Source organism: Leucopleurus acutus (genome assembly GCF_964270905.1).
Source record: "Leucopleurus acutus genome assembly, chromosome: 9".
NCBI lineage: Eukaryota > Metazoa > Chordata > Mammalia > Artiodactyla > Delphinidae > Leucopleurus > Leucopleurus acutus.
Genome location: NC_139144.1, coordinates 28,876,986 through 28,900,368, shown reverse-complemented (window position 1 = coordinate 28,900,368; position 23,383 = coordinate 28,876,986). Strand labels below are relative to the sequence as shown.

General features: G+C 33.1%; 1 protein-coding gene across 1 annotated transcript in view; it reads left to right on the top strand.

The window, feature by feature from the left end:
- The window catches only part of PCLO (piccolo presynaptic cytomatrix protein), a gene marked incomplete at both ends in the record, with an annotated part of 365,934 nt that overhangs the window by 315,396 nt on the left and 27,155 nt on the right, over positions 1-23,383 (top strand). Inside the window, 2 exons of the mRNA XM_082846518.1 lie at positions 11,067-11,208; positions 15,233-15,306. Of these exons, the coding sequence (XP_082702644.1) occupies positions 11,067-11,208; positions 15,233-15,306 (216 nt within the window). The remainder of the gene's footprint in view (positions 1-11,066; positions 11,209-15,232; positions 15,307-23,383) is intronic.

The following is a 23,383-nucleotide window of genomic DNA, read 5'->3' as shown; positions in this document are numbered from 1 at the left end:
CAAAGTGCCTTAAATGCTATTTATGACATGTCTTTAACAAAGTTAAACTTATTTTTTGATTGCAAATTATTGTATTTTAGGTTTAAACAAATTTATTTTTAAAAAGTTAATTTACCAAATTACCAGCAGAGAGCAGGACCCAGAGCCAATGAGACAGGCAAGTAAATGCTGATGGAGGAAAGAAATGAGAAGCATGGAAGATGAGAAGGCTGATGGGGACACTGCGGGACCATGGACAGAGGGTACAATCTGAGCTTGGGGCTGGGAACGTTATCGCCTGGGTAGGAAGGATCCTGGAACTGGGTGAAGTGCCACCTGGGGAGAGGCAGAAGAATGCCAAAAGCTAATAGCTTAAGCTAAAGCTTAATAATAGCTAAATTAATAGCTAAAGCTTAATAGCTAAAGCTTAACGACATTGCCTAATTCCAGATATCTATCCATGAATTACTTGATTTTTTTCCCACTTTTCATCCGAATGTACTACATTATGTAAAATCATGATATTTCACCCATTCTCTGTTGTGCAAGATAATCTTTGGGAGGGAGGGGGACATATGAGGATGGGATAGGATGAAAGGAATCTTTATGTATAATGAGTCAGACCGTGAAAAATAGCCTTTTTATTTTATTACTTTGTTGAGTCTGTAAATATATATTTTAATCATTGAGGTGACAAAAAAAACTTCCGGATTTCAAATGAAAACATTTCCGCAATATTTTGATTGGGGTATTACGGTTTTCAGATGTATAAAGAGAAATAATGTAGATAGAACCATAGCTTTATACCTCAATGTGTTTTAAAATACTGAAAGCTAAAATTAATTAAATGATCATTTGAACAGAAACTAATCAAAATATTAATAATACAAATCAAACAAGAACAGATAAGTTTTTAAGAAGAAAATGTTTGATGAAAATCAGGGGTTAGGAATTCCCTGGTGGTCCAGTGGTTATGACTCCACACTCTCAACTGCCAGGGGCCCGGGTTCAATCCCTGGTTGGGAAGCTAAGATCCCACAAGCCTCAAAGTGCAGCCAAAAAAAAAAAAAAAATTAGAGAAAATGTCATGAGGTAGGTCCCTATTTCTAAACATAAGAAACAAAATGGAATAAAATTTCTACTTCTACTTTATTCTTAAAAGAACACAGAAGCAAAATCTACTTTTCCTCATTAAGACATTTGAAACTAAAAACCACATTATTTTAAGTTCTATAGATCACATTTTTTTTTCAGAGATCTTATAGCTTTTATTTTTATTTAAAAAAATTTTTGAAGTATAGTTGATTTACAATGTTGTGTTAGTTTCTGGTATACAGCAAAGTGATTCAGTTATACATACTGGTCACATTATATTTTTATCTGACTCTTTAGGTAAAATGAGGTTGGAATCTAGAGAGAGAAAAAATGTAATTTTTATACTACACAATTCAAATTTCTTTCTATATGGATATATTTATACTTTCTATATATACTTTTAGTTTCTTGTAAAGCATTCTTATTGCTACTGACATTTTTAAAGTAAATAACTACTTTGGCTCCATCCAACTATTAATGTACAAGAAAATTGAAGAGACAATGTAGAGAAAAGCCATTTTGGCAAGAATTTGCATTGTTTTATGCCTGCCAAATTTCATTATTTACTCTGGATTTCTGTGTAATATAGTTTTTTGTGGGTTTTTAGGCAAAAATAGAACAGACAAGCAAATTTTTTATGATACATATAATATTTAACTCAGACCTTATAATTCTAGAGTTGTGAAGTTCTAGGTGAAACAAATTCTGAAGAAGCTTAGAGAAATTCAAAGGGTGATGATAATAATAATAAATCTTTTCAAGTAAGGCGTTAGAACTTGATTTTTTTTAGTGCAGAAAATAAAAAATAAAAGACACCATAGAATGATTGTCATGTATATACTGGTTTAAGATGATTGTCAAAAAAGGTTGGTGCTAATTGTTTCTTTTTTTTTTTTCATTTTCACAGTTCATACTTCATTTTCATCACTGTAGATGTAGACCAGTGATTCTCAAAGTGTGTCCATTGATCCCTAGGTGTCCCAGAGACCTTTTCAGGACTCTACAAGGTCAAAAAATTCTTAAGACTCTTAAGATGTTATTTGCCTTTTTTACTCTCATTCCTTCCTTAGTGTGCAGTGGACTTTTCCTACATTTCCATGAGATGTCATGACATCATTGCTCTGATGGCTAATGGAATATGTATTTGTCAACTGCTTATGTTAAATTTTTCTTAATTTTGAATATGATAAATATTGATAGATATATTTCACATAAAGCGATGTTCTTTAAGAAATTCAACAATATTTAAGACTGGAAAAGGGGTCTCGAGACCAAAATATTTAAGAGCCACTGATCTATACCTGGGTATAATCATAATTTTAGCAATAGTCAATGATGTTGGATAATTAGAAATTTCTTACAAGATATAATTATCATATTTGCCTCTAAATTTTCTATGCCTTTTCTATCTTGTATTGCATTTTGGAACCCCTACTTTCTTTTCTTATTTAATGTTAATTTATAACTTAAGATTGACAAATGATTTTTCATTTTATATTCTTATTTTAAATATTTTATTGGGCATGATTTAGATTAAGTTATGATTAGATGCCCATTTTCATTATTTACATTTGCAGTAAGTTGTCTGTCAACTTTAATCAAGTTGTTCCTAGCCGAAGATAGAATGAAAGGGAATATTATAAAGGTAGAATACATTTTATTTGTGTCCTTATTTTGATGATCAAATTTATTGGAAAAACATTTATAAATTATTTGTTTCTTTAATCTTCTATTGTATTATCTATATTAGTGGTCCTATACTTTGCAAATTCATTGTTGGCATAAATAACAATAGAAACACTGAAGATCATCACTTTGATTCAAATTTGAGGAAATGTTAAGCTTCTTACCTCTTACCTAATCCTTGATCCTTAATTTCAAACATATAATTTATTGTGTTTTTAAATAATTAAAGCTAAACAGGGAATTCTGAAAATATTTATCATTTACAAAAAATATTATCTGAATTACCCCTATTAGTTGCTCATCATTTATTCACATTCATACACACAGTTTTTTTAATGAATAGTATGTTTCAGAAACTCTTCAAAGTGTTAGTGATTCTGCAGTGGACACAATAGACAAAAATCACTGTCGCCATAAATATCCCATCCTAGTAATATTTATCAAATAACAGATTAAAGATATGTGGGAAAAATTTGAAGACTGACAAAAGCATGACTTTTGTCTGTCTTCAACTGAAATTGAAGTAGAACATTGCAGTTGGTCATTGACTTAAGTTTATATACACAGACACCATCATGTTTAGAAATATCTGAAAATAGAATTATTTTGTTATTTGTTCTGGTCTGGTTATCTCTTGTAATCTTTACAGTTCACTGGGATATAACCAAGTATAGGAGGAGAGAAAGTGTTTGAAAATGATCTATTTGGAGAAGGTAGGAATATTAATGAAATTAATTAGAGACGTTGTATTCCATGGGACTGGACAGGTGTTTACCAAATAATTGTCCAAATTCCTCTTTACTTTATGGCCACTGACTACATTTGAATGATATGAAAAATAATACTCAGTGTTTGTTGTAGCATTAGCCATGTAAATCAGTATGCTATTATAAATTTGTATTTGTTTACACTGGAAATGTCTCCTTTGGGCAGGATTTTTATATAAATCAAATTATTTGGATTCCGTTTAAAGGTAACATCCTTGTTATCTTAGTATTCATGATCTAGGTGATCAGTTTCAGGATTATATAAGAACATTTTTCAAAACTATTTTTATAATTACTTTCACTCAAACAGGACCACTTGTTTTGCAAGCAAACTGAGAGAGAATATTTCAGTTTCAAAGGAGAATGAAATAAATATTGAAAAATTGAGTTGCCCTTGAAAAATTGATGTAGATCTTGAAGATTTTTTTCTGTCAAATATATTTCTCCTTACTCTTAATCTTTTAAAGGTAAAGATTTTTACTGTGTTATTTAAAGGTAAAGATCTTAATTGTGTTAGCATTTTTTTAGCACAAAACCAAAACTTGGTCCTTGATAAACTCTTTGTTCATTCTATTTATTTGGACGTAGCTAGAATTATAAACTAAACTTTTTAAAGATAAAATGAATTTACTATCTTTGTGATGTCTTAATCAAACTCCATTATTTACTCTGAAATTTTGGTCCCCACTTAAACTGTATTTATTTTAAGTGTCTTCTTCCAAAATAAGTTCTGAACCAAAAACACCTTTAGAAAGGAAGACACACTTAAAAGGCAACATTATAGCATAAATGCAAGAACTATAGTACAGTGAGCCATCACATATTGTATTTATGTAAGAAAAAAACCTTCTCTACCATGTTATTAAGCTAACTTTACTCTCATTTCAAACACATGTTGTATTGAAGTTATATGCTATTACTTTTATTCCCTAAAGTGATCATTGATCCTATTATCCATAAAGCTAGGGAGTGAATGGGAGACACCTGCAAAATAGTGATGCATTAGATCAAAAAAGATTGAACTGATTATTAAAATGTCTTGAAAAAGTCAGTTGTAAGGCCAGTGTGGATGGAGAGGGAAGAATGCGAACATGATGTAAAGCTTTACCACCTTTCCCACGACATAGAAAATAGAAGCATCACATCTTCCTCTCCCTCTCTGAAAGAAGCTACTATGTGAATAATATGGAATATCTTGAGGGACATATTTTGATTTTTATAAGTTTGTTGTAACTTTCTGATATATATAATTATTTTTTCTGAGTGACCAAGCCAAGTGTTAGTGTTAATTTCATCCTCAGCGACCCTGGGAGAGAGGTAATATAATCACCAATAATTTTTCATTTAAAAAGTATTTCAGTGACATCCCTCCTTTCACTGACCCCACCTAGGGGTTTACAAATGACTGATATATTGTAGAAATCAGAGTTGTCTATTTTAAATACTTTTATTTGTGAAAACTTGTAATTTGGAGGTATGTGAACATTCCTACAAATAGTTGTATTGAAGCTACCTATGCCATTTTTCTAGTGTCTTCTTTTAAATTTTTCCAAATTGGATAATGAATATACTGAAGTAAATTCAGAAAAAAGTATATTAAATTTCTAAAGTCCTTGTAAGATGCAACACCCCTTCTTAATACCCCTGGATGATAGTAGAAAACCTAAAAATGTTATTGCACGTAATTCAAGGGGAAAACTACCAACAGTGCTGGTAACAGTGGAAATTAAAAGTTGACATTTTTCAGGGCTACATCCAAATGCAATCAACAAATGAGATAAAACTGCAAAGTCTCTTTAGTAAATATAACAACTAAAACAACAGCAATAATAAAAGGTAGATAGATAGAGAGTGAAAGGTAAAGGAGATAAAGTAGAAAAAGTCACTAAAGTTAATACCAGCTAAATTAAAGTTAAACCAGCTAAAGAACCAAAAAAAAAAAAAGCATGCTGTAAGTATATAATTTCTAAAATAGCCAGGTAGTTATTTCAGTTCCATCATTATACTATTGGAATAAACAAAAGAATTATTGATTGTTTTCTCTTAATTTCAAGCAGTTGATCCTAAAATCCTATACATTGTATCTATGAAGATAATACTAATAGTGCGTCAACCAAGTAATTTGGGAAATTACAGGTTACCTACATAATAAATTACTCCTGAAATATTTGGAAATACCTTTGAGCGAGACCAAAGATATAAAACCAATGGAAGTGAGGCTTCATACATTCCAGGCACTGAATTCTAAGGTAGGTAACCTCTCTTAATTTGAGACAATTCAGTGTGATAGAAAAGTGGATGAGCACTTTTCAGTTTTGATTTGTGACCTGGAACAAGTCACTTAAAACTTTCCAGGGCTTAGTTTTTCTATAAGCAAGATGATGGTTCTGGAACAGCTTATCTTTAGAGTCCTTACCAGCTTTTAATTTCCGTGATTCCACAATTATAAAATCATCTACAATTCTGATCCGAGACTTTGCTCATGGTGCTGCCATCGTGTGGTAGGCACAGTGATAGTCCTGCATTTTTTAAGTATGTATATATAGTAGAGGGGAAAAATCAACAGAGCAAACTAATTGAAGACAGATGTTCAGTCAAAGAGACACTACCAGGTTTAATTAAGGTTAGCCACAGAGGAGTAATAAAATAAAATGTTTTCTAACCACCTAGCAGCCGCAGAAAATGAAGAGGTCAAAGAATAATTTAAAACAGATTGAATTGCCTCACTGAAAATAGAATTCGTTTACCTGAAATGCCCCCTCAATAACTGAGTCACAAAATTATTCAACACGCTAGTATTTATACTTCTAGCATATAGGGACCCTCTTTGTAGGAGTGGACTTCTTCCATCTCATATTTATATGATACATTCTTTTTTCTGGTTGGTACTTAATAGTACAAATAAAAATTCAAAAAGAAAGTAGGCCCCCCAAAATGTAACTCTTTAAGAAAATGGCTCCAAAAATGTTTTTCATTATTAAATAATTCTCAATTCTAATGTAAAATAAATATTTTCATATGTAATACACAGGTGCATAATACAGGATTTCTGAAATTCTGATTTCAAGATTTGGAAAAAGCAGATAGAATATTTTTAAATTGTTAATTATGAAATCATAAAATTATGGAAAGTCATATTTAGTTTTAATGTTTTAAAATAATATTTTCTACAAGAACATAGAAAGAGAGACGTTACACTGAAATATAAACTGGAGCTCACCATCTGTCTGTATACCAAGAGGTACAATCAGCCTAAGTACTAGTGTCTGTATTAGCACCATCTAGTGCCTCCCATGGAATGTTACCATACAAATTATTTTGTCACTTCAATTTAGAAATATATATATATTCATGGTCTGATATGAATTTTTTAAATTCACAAGCCTATGCTCTCCCATGTTTCATGTATTATCATTAAATATTTCAGTCAAACCAGTTTTGAGGGAATTGGGATAACAGAACATCTGGTTGAGTGATCACATTTTTATATACAGTATGACAGATTAAAGTTGAATCTCTGATTTTAAAAGCTGCCAAAAATAGGTTACCCAAAATTTCATTGACAAAGAAAGTGGGGTTAAAAAACTATATTGTGGTGTCTTTGATGAGATTTTTTTGATATGTATCAACAGAACTGGATTAAAAATGAAAAATCTACTAAATCACTCAGATGTTTTAAGTTGTTTGGTTAAAGGAAAGAATTATGAATATGTTATCATTATTATAATTTTACTATCAATTTATTAAATATTGCTTAAGCATAGTCCCAGGATTAAGCTTTTAAGAATGCTACCATGGAGCTAACATAGGTAGGTTCTGTTTCCAATAACCACATGGATGTAACAACTACAATTAAAGATAGAAAGTGACAATTACCATAAAAGACAAAAATTATGTGCTATGAGAGTCTAGGTATAGAAGTTCACTTCTGATTGTAAAGATGAGGAAAATGTATGAAGCAGGTTCTATCTGAGCTGAGCCTTTCTGGATGAGTATAATTTAGATATGAGAAAGTGACAGGGTCAAAGGAGGGTATAACAAAACTGGTAAGAAGAGGCTTGGCTAGAGCTCAGGAGAAAAAAAGCCGAACTATAGGGATTCAGAGTGAGTGGTCTGAATGGGCTTCAGTGAAGGGTATACAAAGGAAAATTATGGGAGGTATATATGGAAAGAAGCAGACGATAAAGGACTTCGAGAGGCAAACTAAAGAATTTGACTGAAATCGTGAGATGTCTTGAAATTGCATACGATCTGGCCTCCAATATTAAATCCTAAAAGCACTTTATTCATTAAGAAGTTTGCAGTAATACAGATTTAGTTCAGTTTAATTGAGTTGATGGCTTCTTATGTGGGGGTTGATTCAATTAAATGAAATTAGCAAATAGACGTGTTGTTTCAAGTAACTGAAAAAGAACTTTTAAAATATTTGGACTCTTAGCACCAGCTTATCAAAACCTCACCATTTCTGTATTTTTAGTCTCATTTTATGCTATGTATATATAGCCCTGTACAGGGAAGATCCACTTTGCATTTTAGTTTAAGTCATTTTCAGAAACTAACTGTCAGGCTATCTATCTCTACGCTTACATACCAGGTTAAGTATAAAAAATTCAGTCATGCACCAGATGTTTTGAGATAATGCCTAATATCTAGACTCATTTGAATTATTCACCTAACTGCCCAAAATTTCTTTAGATTCAACATTGCATGTAATTTTGTTTTGCAAAGATGTTAAGGCAGACTTAGAGTTATTCTGAAATATGTATATATGCCCTATATTTAGTTTTCTTTCTTGTAATATTTCTTATAAACTATGACTTGTTTGCGTTTAAAATATTGACGACACTTGCACAGGTTTTCCAAATGAAATTTCTATTCACCTAGGCAGTATGACAAAATTGGCTTTCCTTAAATTTATTTCTATCCTTGATCCTTTTCTATTATTATATTGTTTTACATTCTGTTCACATTTCTCAAATTTCCCAGAAGAGGAATAGAACTAGAAATTGCATCAGGTAAAATCAAAGTTTGCAAAAGAAAAGATTGGATATTTTGATATGTAAATAAGAAGACATCATTTCTATAATGTGGATATTTTGATATATTGTGAGATTTCTCTGGGATAAAAAAAAGTTTTAAATTAGTAAAGATAAATTGATTTTAAAATTAATGTCTATTAATTAAGGTTTGTCTTTGAAAATGGTATATTGAGATTTTCCAGTTGATGAAATTAAATTTTTACATTCAATATCATACTAAAAATTATTAACAATCTAGTAGGTTGTATTATATAATGACAATCAAAAGGTATCATAGCTTTTCCTTGTTTACAATCAGTTGACTTATCTGACTCATGTGGTTGTTTATACAGTTTAATATTCTTTATAATGTTCATAATTTTATATCAGTCATATTACCTTTACATTTTTTAACTTATCCTTTTAAAAGGTCTTTAACACTAAATACGTCAGCTGGGTTTCTTCTACATAAGTTGAAGAAAATATTAAACAAACATTATGACTATTATTCTTTTCCTGGAAATCTAGTCCTATGAGTTACTCTTAATTCACTGGTGACTGGCTATGTAACAGGATTCAGAGCCTTTTCTAACTAGCTATTCCCAATTTATAGATACCTGATATATAACTGACTAATTGTCAAACATTTCTTCCTTCTCTATTCTGAGAAAGGAATCCTACTATCACTGGAATAGATAGTATGAAAATTTCTGGTGGCTTTAGAGAAACTGCTAGTTCAGAAATAGAAGGGAAGAAGTGAGGAAAAGCTAAAGCCTTGGCAAGACTTGATCCTGGCTAATCTGATGGAGAGTTTCCTGCCCTCAGATGATTTCCTTCACAGTATCTATGCTTTTCACTTTATTTGGGTATATTGGTTAAAACTCCACCCACCGGATTGTCATTGTGTTTTTATACATTTCCTTAAGAAAAATGTTGATAATTTAGAATCATTAAATGATTATCAACTCTCTACCCAGTTGTGTGGATCTATCCAGCTGCTTGAGAAACTGCTGAGTGAACAGGAGGAGAGTATTTATGGAGGAGAGAGACTCTTAAGTATTTTTGCAGCCTAGAATACATCTAAAATTAGAAGAGAATCAAGGTGAATTCATTGTCCGGGACTAGGTGTGCTCTTCAGTGGGGAACAGCCATTGACCATAAAGCCCTGAAGAAGAGCTTGGGGGTACAGCAAATTAAATCACAAGACAAAGAAGAGTGAGTTCCAGTTTTATCTCACTCCTCATAATCACAGTCTTATGAGGGGGGCTTTACTGACCCCATTATTTTAAAGTGAGGAAACTGAGACCACCTAGAGTTAACTTCAGCAGGAGTTGGGATACAAAACCACATCCGTGTGATCAGAGCTTATGCTCTTAAACTCTGACCATGTGTCAGAAGACAAATGACAATTTCAAAAATTTGCCTAGAGAATCTCCACCCCCACAAAAAAAGAGGAAACACTTGCCTTCTGTTTCTTTTTTTTTTTAGTTATTTCTGAGATATACATTTTAAAGTAATAACTAGAATTATGATTTATAACATTATACCAGAACATATAAGATTTTTAGAAATTTCATGTAATGCCTGAAACATTTATATTAACATATTTCCATGCAAATAACCCAAAGAAAGTTTAGTATTAGTTGTTTTTTTGTTTGTTTTTTATACTGCAGATTCTTATTAGTCATCAGTTTTATACACATCACTGTATACATGTCAATCCCAATCACCTACACCTGCCTTCTTTTCATTCCTTTTGCATCAGAATTTCCTCCCAAATCTCTAATCTAGAACTCTGCTAACAATATTACCATTCTCTTACTGCATAATTTATAACACAAATTCATAACTCTTCTATGGGAATATGGATTCTTATATACAAAAAATCAAACTCATGGGTTATTTAAAACAAGTCCCAGTCACAAACTAGGATGTGCCTAAGGGGAAACAAATATCTTCAAATTTAAAAACCTGCTGGAGGTAGTTGGTAGAGCTACATACAAACAAGTCCAGGATTTTCAGTCATTTCCTGAAATTATCTATTCTATTTTGCATCTTCACTTCTCAGGAGAAAAACAAATTACTGGTTATTAATATGGGAAATAATTAAGCAATTTTCACATATTCTGTCATTTCTATCTACCCAAGTCTTCCTAAATTCCTTTCTCCATGAAATAGCCACAATTCTTATTTGTTTACCATATCGTTATTGCAATACTCTATAAAGAAATCACAAGTAATAATAATACTGTTCAACTCAGTCTAAAAATGTGATGGTTGATTCCTAGAAGTTAATCTTTTTTTTTCTTTTATATCCAACAAAAACAACCAAGGGCTTTATTGTTGCCACTGAGAGTTACTGGTTAAGGAAAAGAAAATGAAAGGCAGGTTAAGAGATGTGGAGTTCTTGCTAGAGCTGTTTCTTTACACCCGTAAATGAAGAAACATATAAGTATGCATTCGGATATCAATGGGAGGTTCATTGATTGACTGTGGTGTTGACTCTTCCCACACCATGCAGCCAAGCCCACCAATCACCGGCCTGCAGAAAGCTCCGTGTCCACTGGCTCCTCGGGCAGCAGCTTTGGCAGTGGGTATAGCGTGGACAGTGAAGGAAGCAGCAGTACTGCAGGGGACACTAATCTATTTCCTATTCCAAGGATGTAAGTGGTGGTTTGTTTGCTTTTTTTTCCACTGGAAAGTTAACAGCCTCATGAGTAAGCTTTTCTTAACATTGAAAAGGAAATAACTAGATAATTATCCAAGTCTGAGTCAGTGTCCCTGAAGGACTTCAGCTGTTTATGCCTATGTAAAAAATAGACTGTTCAGGAAAGATTGGATTAACTTAGTGAATTATAAGCATGAATGCTGGTCACCACCAGGACTACTTAATCAGTGCATTCTGTATTTAATAGAAAAACTGCTAAAATAATAATAACTTAGCTATGCCTGAATCAAGTTCAGCAGCAGTAATACATGGCTGCTTTAATCGCATAATGCATAGATTAATTGATTTTGAATCAGGAGATATTTAAACATATTTAAAGAACTCATATATCACATTTGAAATAGCACATTGGGCCACTCATATAGACTTTTCAACTATAAATTCCTCTACCATTAAAATAGAAGATTTTGAAGTGGATCCATATTTTCTAGAACAAATAACAAGCAGGACATAGGTCCCCAAATAGATACTCTTGGAATAAAGTTAATTTATAATACGTTAAGCCTCGAGAAAATCATATTGCAAATAAAATGCAAAACTAAAGCAGACTGTATTTAAAATGTGTTAGAATGGGTTTAGTCATATCGGTGGCAAAATCTAGCAGCATCCAAGATAAATCCAAGATAAATATGTTATCTCTATTCCAATGTCAAAATCTAAACTTCCTGACTTTCTCCAGTAACTAGTTTTCTAAGTTTACAAAAACAACATTGGGCCATGCAGCTCCAGGATCTAACCCAGGGTGAGTCCAGCCTGCTGCCTGGTTTTGTAAGGTCTGTGAAGAACTAAAAATGGCTTTTGCATTTTTAAATGTTTCCCAAAACCCCAGAAGAATAGCATTTTGTGACGCATGATAATTACATGAATTTGAAATTTCAGTGTCCATTATTAACTTTTATTGGAACATGGCCACACCAGTTTGCTTATGTGTTGCCTAATGTTGTCTGTGCTCTAGGGGCAGACTTGTATAATTACAACAGGGACCATTCAGATCATTCACTGTCTGGCCCTTTGCAAAGTGAGTTTGAAGATCCCTAGTCTGGGCCCTTGTTAGAGGGTCTTTTTCATTTTCTCTGTTAAGTGAAACCATCTCTGGGAGTGGAACTTCTATTTCTCTTTGTTTAAATATCACAGTTTTTTATGAATCTTTCCTTTTGATCCCCAGAATAGTTCTAATATTTAGATAATGGCTCATGTTTATAAAAGCAAAATAATGGGGAAAATGGATTTGTAAGGTGAAAATGTGTTTATTTTGTGATTTTCGGGTTACATTTTTCCTACTTAAATTGACTAATTATTGGATTATCTGTCTATTTTTTTTGAGACCTAGGCTGTGGATTCAATGGAGTTATTTGTATTTAATCAGTTCTTTTTATATTGACAGTTATTTCTAAAAGGAGTGTGATCTCATTAGTCCGCAGACTCTGATGATCCAATTTAACTGAAGAGAATTTCTACAAATTCATTACACTCCTCTCTCCAAGCTGTGAATATCATATAAATTTGTAAAGGTTTTGCACCACACATCACTTACTATCCTTCCAATTTATCTGTGTCTTTCAAAATATATAATCTAACACTGATGATAAAGTTACAACTTTCAGAGCGTAAAATACATTATTTCCTCAATATCTGAATGTCTGAAGTGGAAGTAGATTGGTTTTTTTACATACAAACCACATTTCAATTTTGCTTTTTCCCATTTTCCTGTTTCTCTTGTAAATCAAAAGCTTTTAAAACTGCGTAGGATGCTTTTGTTTTTGCCATATGAGCACAAAGAAAATTCTCTTTTCTAAAGCATTACCAGATATAAGTAAAAAGCAGTATTTGGTGGTTCTTTTCTGTCTCTCTTTGTATCTGACACAGTTTTGCTTGGGCTAGCATAAGTATTCAATAACTATTTGGTGATTGTTTAACAAAGATAAATTATAACCCGTGCAGTCAGAATGTCCTGAGATGAAGATTATTTATTGGGAATTCAGAAAAATTGCCGCCTTTAAGACCCACACAGTTACATTTCCTTTGTACTTCATTAAGCTTCACAGTGCTGCAAGTTTTCTGTATAATCTTAGAAATGCACCTAATACACGTTTTGGCTAAATACCAAATGTTAAAATCAGTTTTCATTAGAAGCAAATACTGCAGCTGAATAGCATCATTAAAATATGAAATGTAGCCCTCAAGATCAAATAAAAATTATCAAAAATTTTTTTATTACAATTACTAAAAATTATACTTATTTTGTTAAAGTTTGGCAAAGTATAGGATAGTAATTTTTCAGTACTCTCATCTACTCGATTAGCACTACTAAAACGATCCTCACTTTCAGTTGAGTTTGGCTCAGTAACAAGATGTGTTTTGGCCCGCTCTGCTTGTATAGTATACTGCTAAAGGTGAGATTGCTACTAAGTTATTAAGCTTTCTCCATGTCTAATCCTGGCAGACAAAGTTAATTTTTTTAATTTATCAGCTGTTTGTCTTGAATCTCATTGAAGTAATTACACAAACTGAAGTTTTGTGCATTGCTTAATCAAGACTTTTTTGTATATATTCAGATGCAAACTATATATAATTATAGATATAATTTATAACGTTTCTTCATGCACTTTATCCTTCACATAATCACTTAATAAAAATTTGTGTTTAAAACTTTGACCTAGAATTGTCATCTTGGAGCAATGTAATGGCTTTCAAGATAAAATGATTTTTGAATTTACATCAGTTCCTCTTTCGTTATGTGCAGAACCATTTCAGTCGAATGATGAGAGGATCTTTAGAGCAGTTTTCAAGTAAGATCTAATTGGAGTCTTAGCAATAAGTATGGTTACATTTTCAGCTGGTTGGGCAAACTAAATGTTTCTTGTGAGAGTAAGAATGAATTGTTAGTAAATACTGCTATGTTTGAATTATTGTCTAGAAAGTCTAGTGTCAAGACATTCCTTTGTTCAAGCACCATTTTTAACACTTAAGCATTTTTATTCCATTTTTTTAGAACATCTTATATAACTACATATAAAGGCAACTTCCAAATCTTTTGTACGCCATGTAGCTTTTTCTCTGAAGAAATAAGAAGTGACCTATTATCGTTTGGCTCTTACGTTATCAATATTCTGAACCCACAGTGCTCAGAGTATAATGAATTCTTCATTTGTTTGGCCTTCTAAGAAGTTTAAGGCTGAAATTAAAAATGGTTTGCAGCCTTTGGCTGAATTCTAAAGCTGTTATATACACATCTACCTATTAGTACTTTATATTTATCGAATATTATGATGTTTCAGACACTCTGCTAAGCACTTACATACATTTTCCATGTGATTTTCCCATAACCAAATGGTAGCTCATGTTACTATCCTTAAATTACAAAAGAAGAAATAGTCTTCACCAGATTGAAAGATTTACCTTACATGATGTATAGCTTAAGGTAGCAAAGCCAGAAGTAGAAACCAAGCTGTATGACTTCAAAAGCCAATGTGCTACACACAGCTGAAAATACAGGAAGGATCTGAAAGAAATAATAATCCATGTAATTATAATATTATATTTATAAATTATTCAATTCAACATTTCCCTTCTCACCAAAGGATCTATACAACTCCTCATAACAAAGTGTGAATATATAAGAAACCCTTCTCCTTCTTGAGTTAAAAATGGCAGAAAAAAAAAATTCTAAAACAAAATTTGAAGATTTCATGATGGTCATGTCTTTGATAAATGAGTCCATGAATAGGACACTGAATTTTGAGGTTCTATGTTTGGACTCAATAGGAATGATAAACAAATTTCCACTTTAAAATTAATATGATATAGAGTGATTTATTGTGTTCGTACAACATTTGCCATTCAAGTAATTTGTTGCAGGTCTGAATATATGATGTCATTCTATTTTTTCAAACTTGGACTCCTCATTTGCATTTAGGATTATAATTGAATATATAAACTTTTATTTCCTTTTTAAACAGAGGAAAGATGGGGCAGAATGGGCAAGAGACTATAAAACAGCCAGGAGTAGGCGTAGGACTAGCAGACACTGAAGGTAAGTTACAGTTTACAATACACTGGATTTTGGTTGTATCTGTATGCTATACTGTTTGCTTTGTTTTTGTTTTAATATGAATGTTAATTCCTAAGTACTCATACCAAAAGCACTAGGAAATAAGTCACCATTATCCATATGATCTATTAAATTAGAGTGACTTTGTCACTTCATTTAACATTCATATTTAACATTTAAGCACTTTGGGGTACTACAAATTTTAAAGGGAAAGAAGAATGAGGATTACAGAATGAAACTGGAAGACTTTCTCTGGGAAAAAATATCTTGAAATTTAAAAAAATGTTTTTGTTTAAAATACTATACAAATAGAAAATCATGAAACCTCATTTAAGTCAATGGCAAGCCTTAAAAATGTGGAACTAAGAGGAAACTAATGGTGTAAAAATCTTTTTAGAGAAAAATAATGACTGAACTAACTTCTAAAGTGAAAACTTAATTTGAAATTAAACTTTGTTTTATTAAATAGTATTATAAATGTATTACAAAATGCAAAAAAAAATCCTTTTCTTCCACACATAATCAGTATCTCTAAGGTGCACAATGACTTTTCCTTCGTTTAAAAAATTTTTTTCCTAATGTTTTGATAAGATCTGATAGCACTGGTATACATCATGATTTACACTGTCAATAATTTTAACTATTCTAAGTACTTAACACTATTCTAAGTACTTTTCACATATTATCTCATTTAATTCGTACAATTACCTATGAAGGTACCTGGTTTTACATGAAAAGAAACTGAAGTGCAAACATCACACAAGGTAAGAGCAAGTGATTGAATCCATGAAAATGACACCAAATCACACGCTATTAAAAAGAATCATTAATGCCATGGTACCACATGGACATTCAATGAGGAAATAGGAAACCCAGATTTAAGGTTCAAATCTTGTCTTGACTGGTGACCTGATCTTTCTATCTTTAGAAACCTGATCTGAAAAATGCTGGGTCTAAGTGATGCTTAAGTTTCCTAGTGGACTTAAGTAGATATCACATATTTCTGGTCCTACTAAAATTTTTATTTGAACTCATTCAAAGACTGTGCTTCCTCTACTTGTTGCCATGGTCCCACGGTCCCATCCTCAATCCACCATTCCTTTTACCCATCTTCCTTCTGCATAAACTCATCAACTCTTGTCTATATGTTGATTGCCATCCAAGCTCCCTGGAATTCAGACTCAGATATCCACCAGGCATTTGTGCCCAACCAAGAAAATAGAAACCATATTAAAAATATACGTATTTTAAAAATAGGACATTTATGGCTGGCAATTATTATATACGTGTGGAAGATGCTGAGAAACCCAGCAGGGGGTACGGAGGTAGCAGAAGAAAGCTACTGTCCCTAAAGGCTGGAGGGCAGGGAGAGCTGAAACCAAGATAAGCCTGTCTGCTGGGATCAGCAGGTAAGGAAGAGACACAACAAAAGATAGAAATATATATTGAGATAGACAAGGATGGGGAGAAATATCCCAGTTTCTCCCTTCCTCCCCTTCTCCAGTCTCTGCCAGGGCCTGGTCAAATCAGCTGGAAGCCAACTAACAGGGGAGGCTGGAAAACATGCTAGGGAGCAGCTCTTCTGAAAGCAGGGCAGAGAAAGACCAAAGATGCATCCAAGGGCACACAGGCATAGGGCTGGTACAGTACTTCACCTGGAAATTCCATAGATGCATCAAACTACATATGCCCTGAATTCAGTTTTCCCTCTTTCTCCTCCTATACTTGTCTGTCACTCAAAAATCTGTGCCTATTTATACCGTAATTTTCATCTTGTGTTATTATTGTTCTTTGACTTAAATTTACCTATTTCTATGCCTGTCTCCTTCATAAGGCTGAACAACTCTCAGACCAGAGTTATGATTTATTCATCTTGGTGTCCCAGCACTTAGCAGAAAGCCTTGCCCATAAAGTTGCTTCAAGAACGTTTAAGTGAATGAATAAACAATATAATCTTATATTAAAGTAATGGCCATTGATTTTCATCTGACTCTATACTTCATGTATACAGAGAAGCAATTCATGGGCGCTTTTTCCCAAAAGTTTTAACTACTTAACTTCATCTTTCTCTTAACCTTAAAGTTTATAAATAAAATTATTTTAGTATAGATGTTAACATTTGAAAAGAATAGAAATTTTTCATCCTAATGCTACCTTCTTATTTCCTATCAGTCCCACACAAAACATGCTTGTTTTCCAAGAAGAAGCCAGTCGTAGGCTACTTTATATTTTATTTAACCTTATGGGTCAATGTGTTTATATTGTAGTGAACTGACCCTTATCAACAGTTAATCTCAGATTAGTTACTGAGCAGAGGGGTGGGAGTTGAGGATGGGAACCATATGGAATATGTAATGTAATGTGAGTCATGCCCTTTCGGCAGCAATATTTTGGACAAATTATTTTTGACTGAGTTACTTATGACATTTTGACGATAAGCAAATTTACAAGTAACACATTTATGTGAAGTTATGAGTAGTTCTATAAGAGATACATAAGAGATTGCTAATAATATGAAAAAGAAAACTGCAATAAATATTAAACCTTTATAGGAAAGTTATACTTCAAAATCCAGCAGGTATACCCTGGACCAGCTACAGGGATATTCTGGCCTCAGAGAAGCTGCCAGTGGGCTAGCAGTGCCCTGGCTGTAGCAGGGTCCCTGCCCCCACATGAACAGTAGCATGCCACAGAGAGGGGTATCTCAGTTAGGCCTAGCCACGTGCCAGCGTTAGAAAGCATCCATGTCTAACAACAAACAAAGAAGTACTATGTGAAGTACTGTGATGATTAAAGTCCCAAGTGAAGAAATTTTACTTAGATACCAAGTAAATATACATTATACTTGTAGGAGCTTTAAAATGGAACACAAAATTTCTCCATTTATTTAGTCGAGTCTTCAAAATCTATGAAAAAATTCTTTTTCCTTTTCACATTTCTTTGCTTTTCTGTATTATTTTTCACAGGGTGTAGTGTGTACACTTACAATTAATGCACTAGAAAGTCTCCTCCTTTGAAATAGTATAACAAAAACACAAAACAAATTGGTACTGATCATATCAAAGGAAATAGCTAAATAAGGAGACAAAACACTTGGTATAGATTCATTTTATAAATCATTTCATTAAGATCTTTTCACTATGCTCTTCATGTAATAAAATTTTCATATCATTAGTAAATTTTAAAAAGAAATCTAAAATAATATTTCAACATAGTTTTCTTTTAAACTATGGTCAGACAACAATATTTACTGAGCAAATACTATGTGCCAAGTACTGTGCTACATACAATGATTAAGACAGACTGCCCTCATGGAGCTTACAATCTAGCAAGAAGAGTAAATGTTAAACATTTATTACAAGTGTGATAAGGAAGATGTGGCACATTATACAATGGAATATTACTCAGCCATAAAAAGGAACAAAACTGAGTTATTTGTAATGAGGTGGATGGACCTAGAGTCTGTCATACAGAGTGAAGTAAGTCAGAAAGAGAAAAACAAATACCATGTGCTAACGCATATATATGGAATCTAAAAAAACGGTACTGATGAACATAGTGGCAGGGCAGGAATAAAGACGCAGACGTAGACGACGGACTTGAGGACACAGGGGTGGGGGAAAGGGAAGCTGGGATGAAGTGAGAGAGTAGCACTGACATATATACACTACCAGATTTAAAATGGATGGCTAGTGGGAAGCTGCTGCATAGCACAGGGAGATCAGCTCGGTGCTTTGTGTCCACCTAGAGGGGTGGGATAAGGAGGGTGGGAGGGAGACGCAAGAGGGAGGGGATATGGGGATATATGTATACATATAGCTGACTCACTTTGTTGTACAGCAGAAACTAACACACCATTGTAAACCAATTATATTCCAATAAAGATATTAAAAAAAAAAAAACCTTTATGAACAATTTTACATTAAGAAGAATATATAGGCAGAGGTTGGGGAGAAAATTATCAAATCAGACAGAAATTTATTTGTTCTAAGCAGATAAGAAGAAGATACCAATTTAAAGTGTAAGATTTTGTTTTGTCCCCATAGAAATACGGACTTAACCTTGTGTTGGACTTGAGGTATATGTATGATGTAAATTTTGTCGGGGTTTTTTTTTTTCTTTTTTTCTTTTTTTTTTTTTTGCGGTACGCGGGCCTCTCACTGTTGTGGCCTCTCCCGTCGCGGAGCACAGGCTCCGGACGCGCAGGCTCAGCGGCCATGGCTCACGGGCCCAGCCGCTCCGCGGCATGTGGGATCTTCCCGGACCGGGGCACGAACCCGTGTCCCCTGCATCGGCAGGCGGACTCTAAACCACTGCGCCACCAGGGAAGCACGACATGGTATATCTTTATACGCCAGTGTGCACATGACAATTTTTATATGTATGATATTAGACAAGTTACTCATATTCTCTAAGTCTCTGATTCCTAATCTACAAAAGTAAGAATAAGAGTAGTATTTTACCTTATCAGTGTATTGCAAGGATTGATGGAAATAACGAGTGTAAGGCACTTGGCACTGTGGCTGGCACGTAGTCAATAAATGCTAGCGGTCATTGTCCCAGTCATCGCCTATATCATGTAAGTGAATACTTCTGACCTGATTTTCCCCAAGACTTTTAAACTCATGTTTTCTAAAATGGTTTCTTTTTCTGCCTTTGGCATTCCACCAGAAAAGATGTTTTCAAGGTCCTGCATTTTCCAGTTTGTTTTGAAAAGATGATATATATATTTATTACAGTATTTCAAACTACTCTTCTTCCCAGAATAAATCTGATGTGATCCCTTGTATAGTAATGTCTCCCCTCTACGAAGGATGTCTTTTCTAGACCTTATTATGCTTTACTAAATGGCCTGAGTTTAAAATTCAGTGCTACTGATTTCTAGTCCTGGATTGCTGACTGGGAATTTAACATTGAAAGCATATCCTAAAAATTGTCTATTATTGAAACAAAAAATAATTCTGGGTCTTTACTGTGAGACAGATGCATCACTGGAGGTTATTAATTGACCACTAAAAACGAATTAAATGAATTAAATTTCTGGAATAGATCTTGACTGTTTCTTAGCCTTAAGCACTCATCAAAGAATTGACATTTGCTAAATTTAAGCCCAGAATATTTTAGACTTTCAGGGATTCATATCTCTAATGGCAGTTTTTAATATTTTTTGAAAATGTCTTCTTTGCCTAGAAGTCCCCAAACTGCTTGCCTTGGGAGTTGGTGCTCTGATTTATTTATGGGAGAGGGGCTTTTGAATCAAGATAAGGACATTAAAACATAGCAAAGGGTAGTGAATGAATATAAACTAAGAATAGTCTCTTAGCATAGTTGTAGAAAATTAACAAAACAAGACATATAAATATTAGAGATATATAGTTTTACTTTGTTCTAAATGCCTTTACTTTATCCGGTTCATTGTCACAAAACAGTAGGGGATATAGACATAGAATAATGATTTCGATTTTAAAGTTATGGAAACAGAGACATAGAACAATGACACCATTCACCCAGAGTCAACTAATTAAACAGTGTGGGTTAAAATCTACAGATATATACTCTAATATCAACAGACTCTTGCCTATTGTACTTTCCAAGATTTTTTAACATTAATGGTTACAGTGCTATTGCATGAAAAATAAATTTATAAAACTAGCTGCAACTATTCGAAAGAAAACTAACATTGTTGATGATTATGGCCAGTTAACTGAGATTAATATCAATTACATTATAGGTACTATGTAGCTTATAAAACCATTTTAAATCTTGTTCTATCTGATATTAAAAATGTCCATAAAATTACTGTATTCAAAACAGCAAGAGATATAAAGAAGATTCCGATATTCCCATAAACCTAATTAAAATACATTACATACAAAGGAGGAAGGATAAGAATCCATACGATGTCTCAACAGCAATAACAGACACTTAAAAGAGGGTCATGGGTAATGCCCTTGAAATTCCAAGTGGAAGAGAGTATAAACTAAAATTCTATCCACAAACTATCCATTAAGTATAAGGGTTGAATAAAATCATTTTGGGATGTCTAGTTCTCAAAAAATTTTAGGTCTCCATGCTACCTATCTGGAAGTTACTTGAGGGTATGTTCCACCAACATAGAGAATAAACCACACTCAAACACACACTGACCCCTCCCCCCCCCCCCCCCCCCCCGCACACACACACAACTTGGGAGCCAAGAGACAAGACGGGTAGAGAAAAGAAGAGTGGGGACGTCAATAGTGAAATGAGGAGATTCTAAAGACAGTAGTCATGCAGCAGGCAGAGAGAACACGTGGGAAAATCTGAGCAGATATGGTGAGTTCTAGCTGCCAGTGGATGACAAGTGAGGTGTTAGTGTGGGAAGGAAAAGAGGAATTGACAGGCGTCAGTATCTAGCCAAGTGAAAAATGGTCTTCAGAGGGGTTGAGTACTCTTGGAAATTTTGGGAACAGTTAGGAATAGGTACATAGAAAGCAAAGCAAATTGTAAAACAGAGTAATTAATAACTTGAGGATAAAACACAAAAGAAATCTTTGAGAACTCCATGAAATACCCAATGGTCTCAGAAGTGAACAATATTAGTCACATTAATGTAAATTCCAAACATTAGTTTAATCAAGATTGTGACATAACTATATGTCAAGGTGGAGGAAGGCTAACTCTTCATCTACCAAAATTTAAATATCAATAAATTAATGAAGGCAATACAAAATTATTCTGAGAAATATGAATATAAAGAACCAAAGAAACATATAAAAAGACTTGACAGTAGATTTTTCTTGGCAATTTTATTAAGGGTTTGGGGAAATGAAGAGTTGGGCCAAGGGAGAATTGATTTTTGAAAAAGAAGTCATAAAATTATGTAAAATGATTCAACCTTTTGATATATGAGGAAATAAAAAATGAGGGATAGTGATCAGTGTTAACAAGTATGAGAAAAAAAGTGGCAGTTTGTAATAAATAATTTCCTATTATTACCCTAAATGATTATGAATATCCATTCTCTTAAAGCTTTTTAAGTAATAGTTATTGCAACTAAGTACTCTGTTTAACATACTCATTAAAGATATTCTGATAGCACCAATGCTATACACAGGGAGCTTTTTCACTTTTAAGAAATTTAACTATAACCAATAACAATAAAATACAAAATCTCTGGGGAAAAAATGCTGTAGAATTCAAACTACCAAGTAGTTTTAACCTTTTTTTCACTTCAATCAAAAGTCAAAATGAATTTTCTAAATGCCCAGCAAGAAATAAATTTCAGAATTTTGGAAAATGCAAAATTCATTGAAGATAATTCATTTTTCTACCATTTAGTTTATTAGTTACTTTCTCTAACTGAAACATTCTGATTTATCCAGAAAGTCATTTGGAAATTTATATAACTGTCTACAGGAAAAAAAAAACCCTACATTTAAGTAAAAAAGAGTAGAACTGACCAAAAAAACCCCACAAAAACAGCACATTTCACAAAAGTAGCCCTTGCTCAACCACGTAATACTTTCCCTAAAGGAACCAATTTTACAGGTAAGAAAGTAACCCAGACATGAGATAATACACTCTGAGGAAAGTCCACACTGCTTTATTAAGTGACTGCTGGTCTCTAAAAAAATCAATATATTCTACTGTTTGCTTTGCGACAATACAATTGTAGAAAAGAAGCATTTGCCTGTTTAAATGTTTTATTTTAAAAATATGCTTTGCTATCTACTCAAGTCATCTTTTGCATCTGAGTATTTTCCTGCACCAAGCAAATGCAGTTTTAGACTGTTATCACAGAAGATGCTTCTTATCCATTAAACAACATACCACTGTGATTCCTGTAATTTACATAACCCTCTGGCGCACAGACAACTATCACTGGTGTATGAAATACTAAGTAGCAGTAACAGGGCTTTACCTTACGTATTTTATTGTGACATTGTTGCTATTGAATAAATAAATACATATACATATTATCCATTCTACTTGATGACTCATCCTCTCAAAAAACCCAGCACATCCTCCTTAACAGCAATAACCACGGCAACATTACAACTGATATTTATTGGCTAAA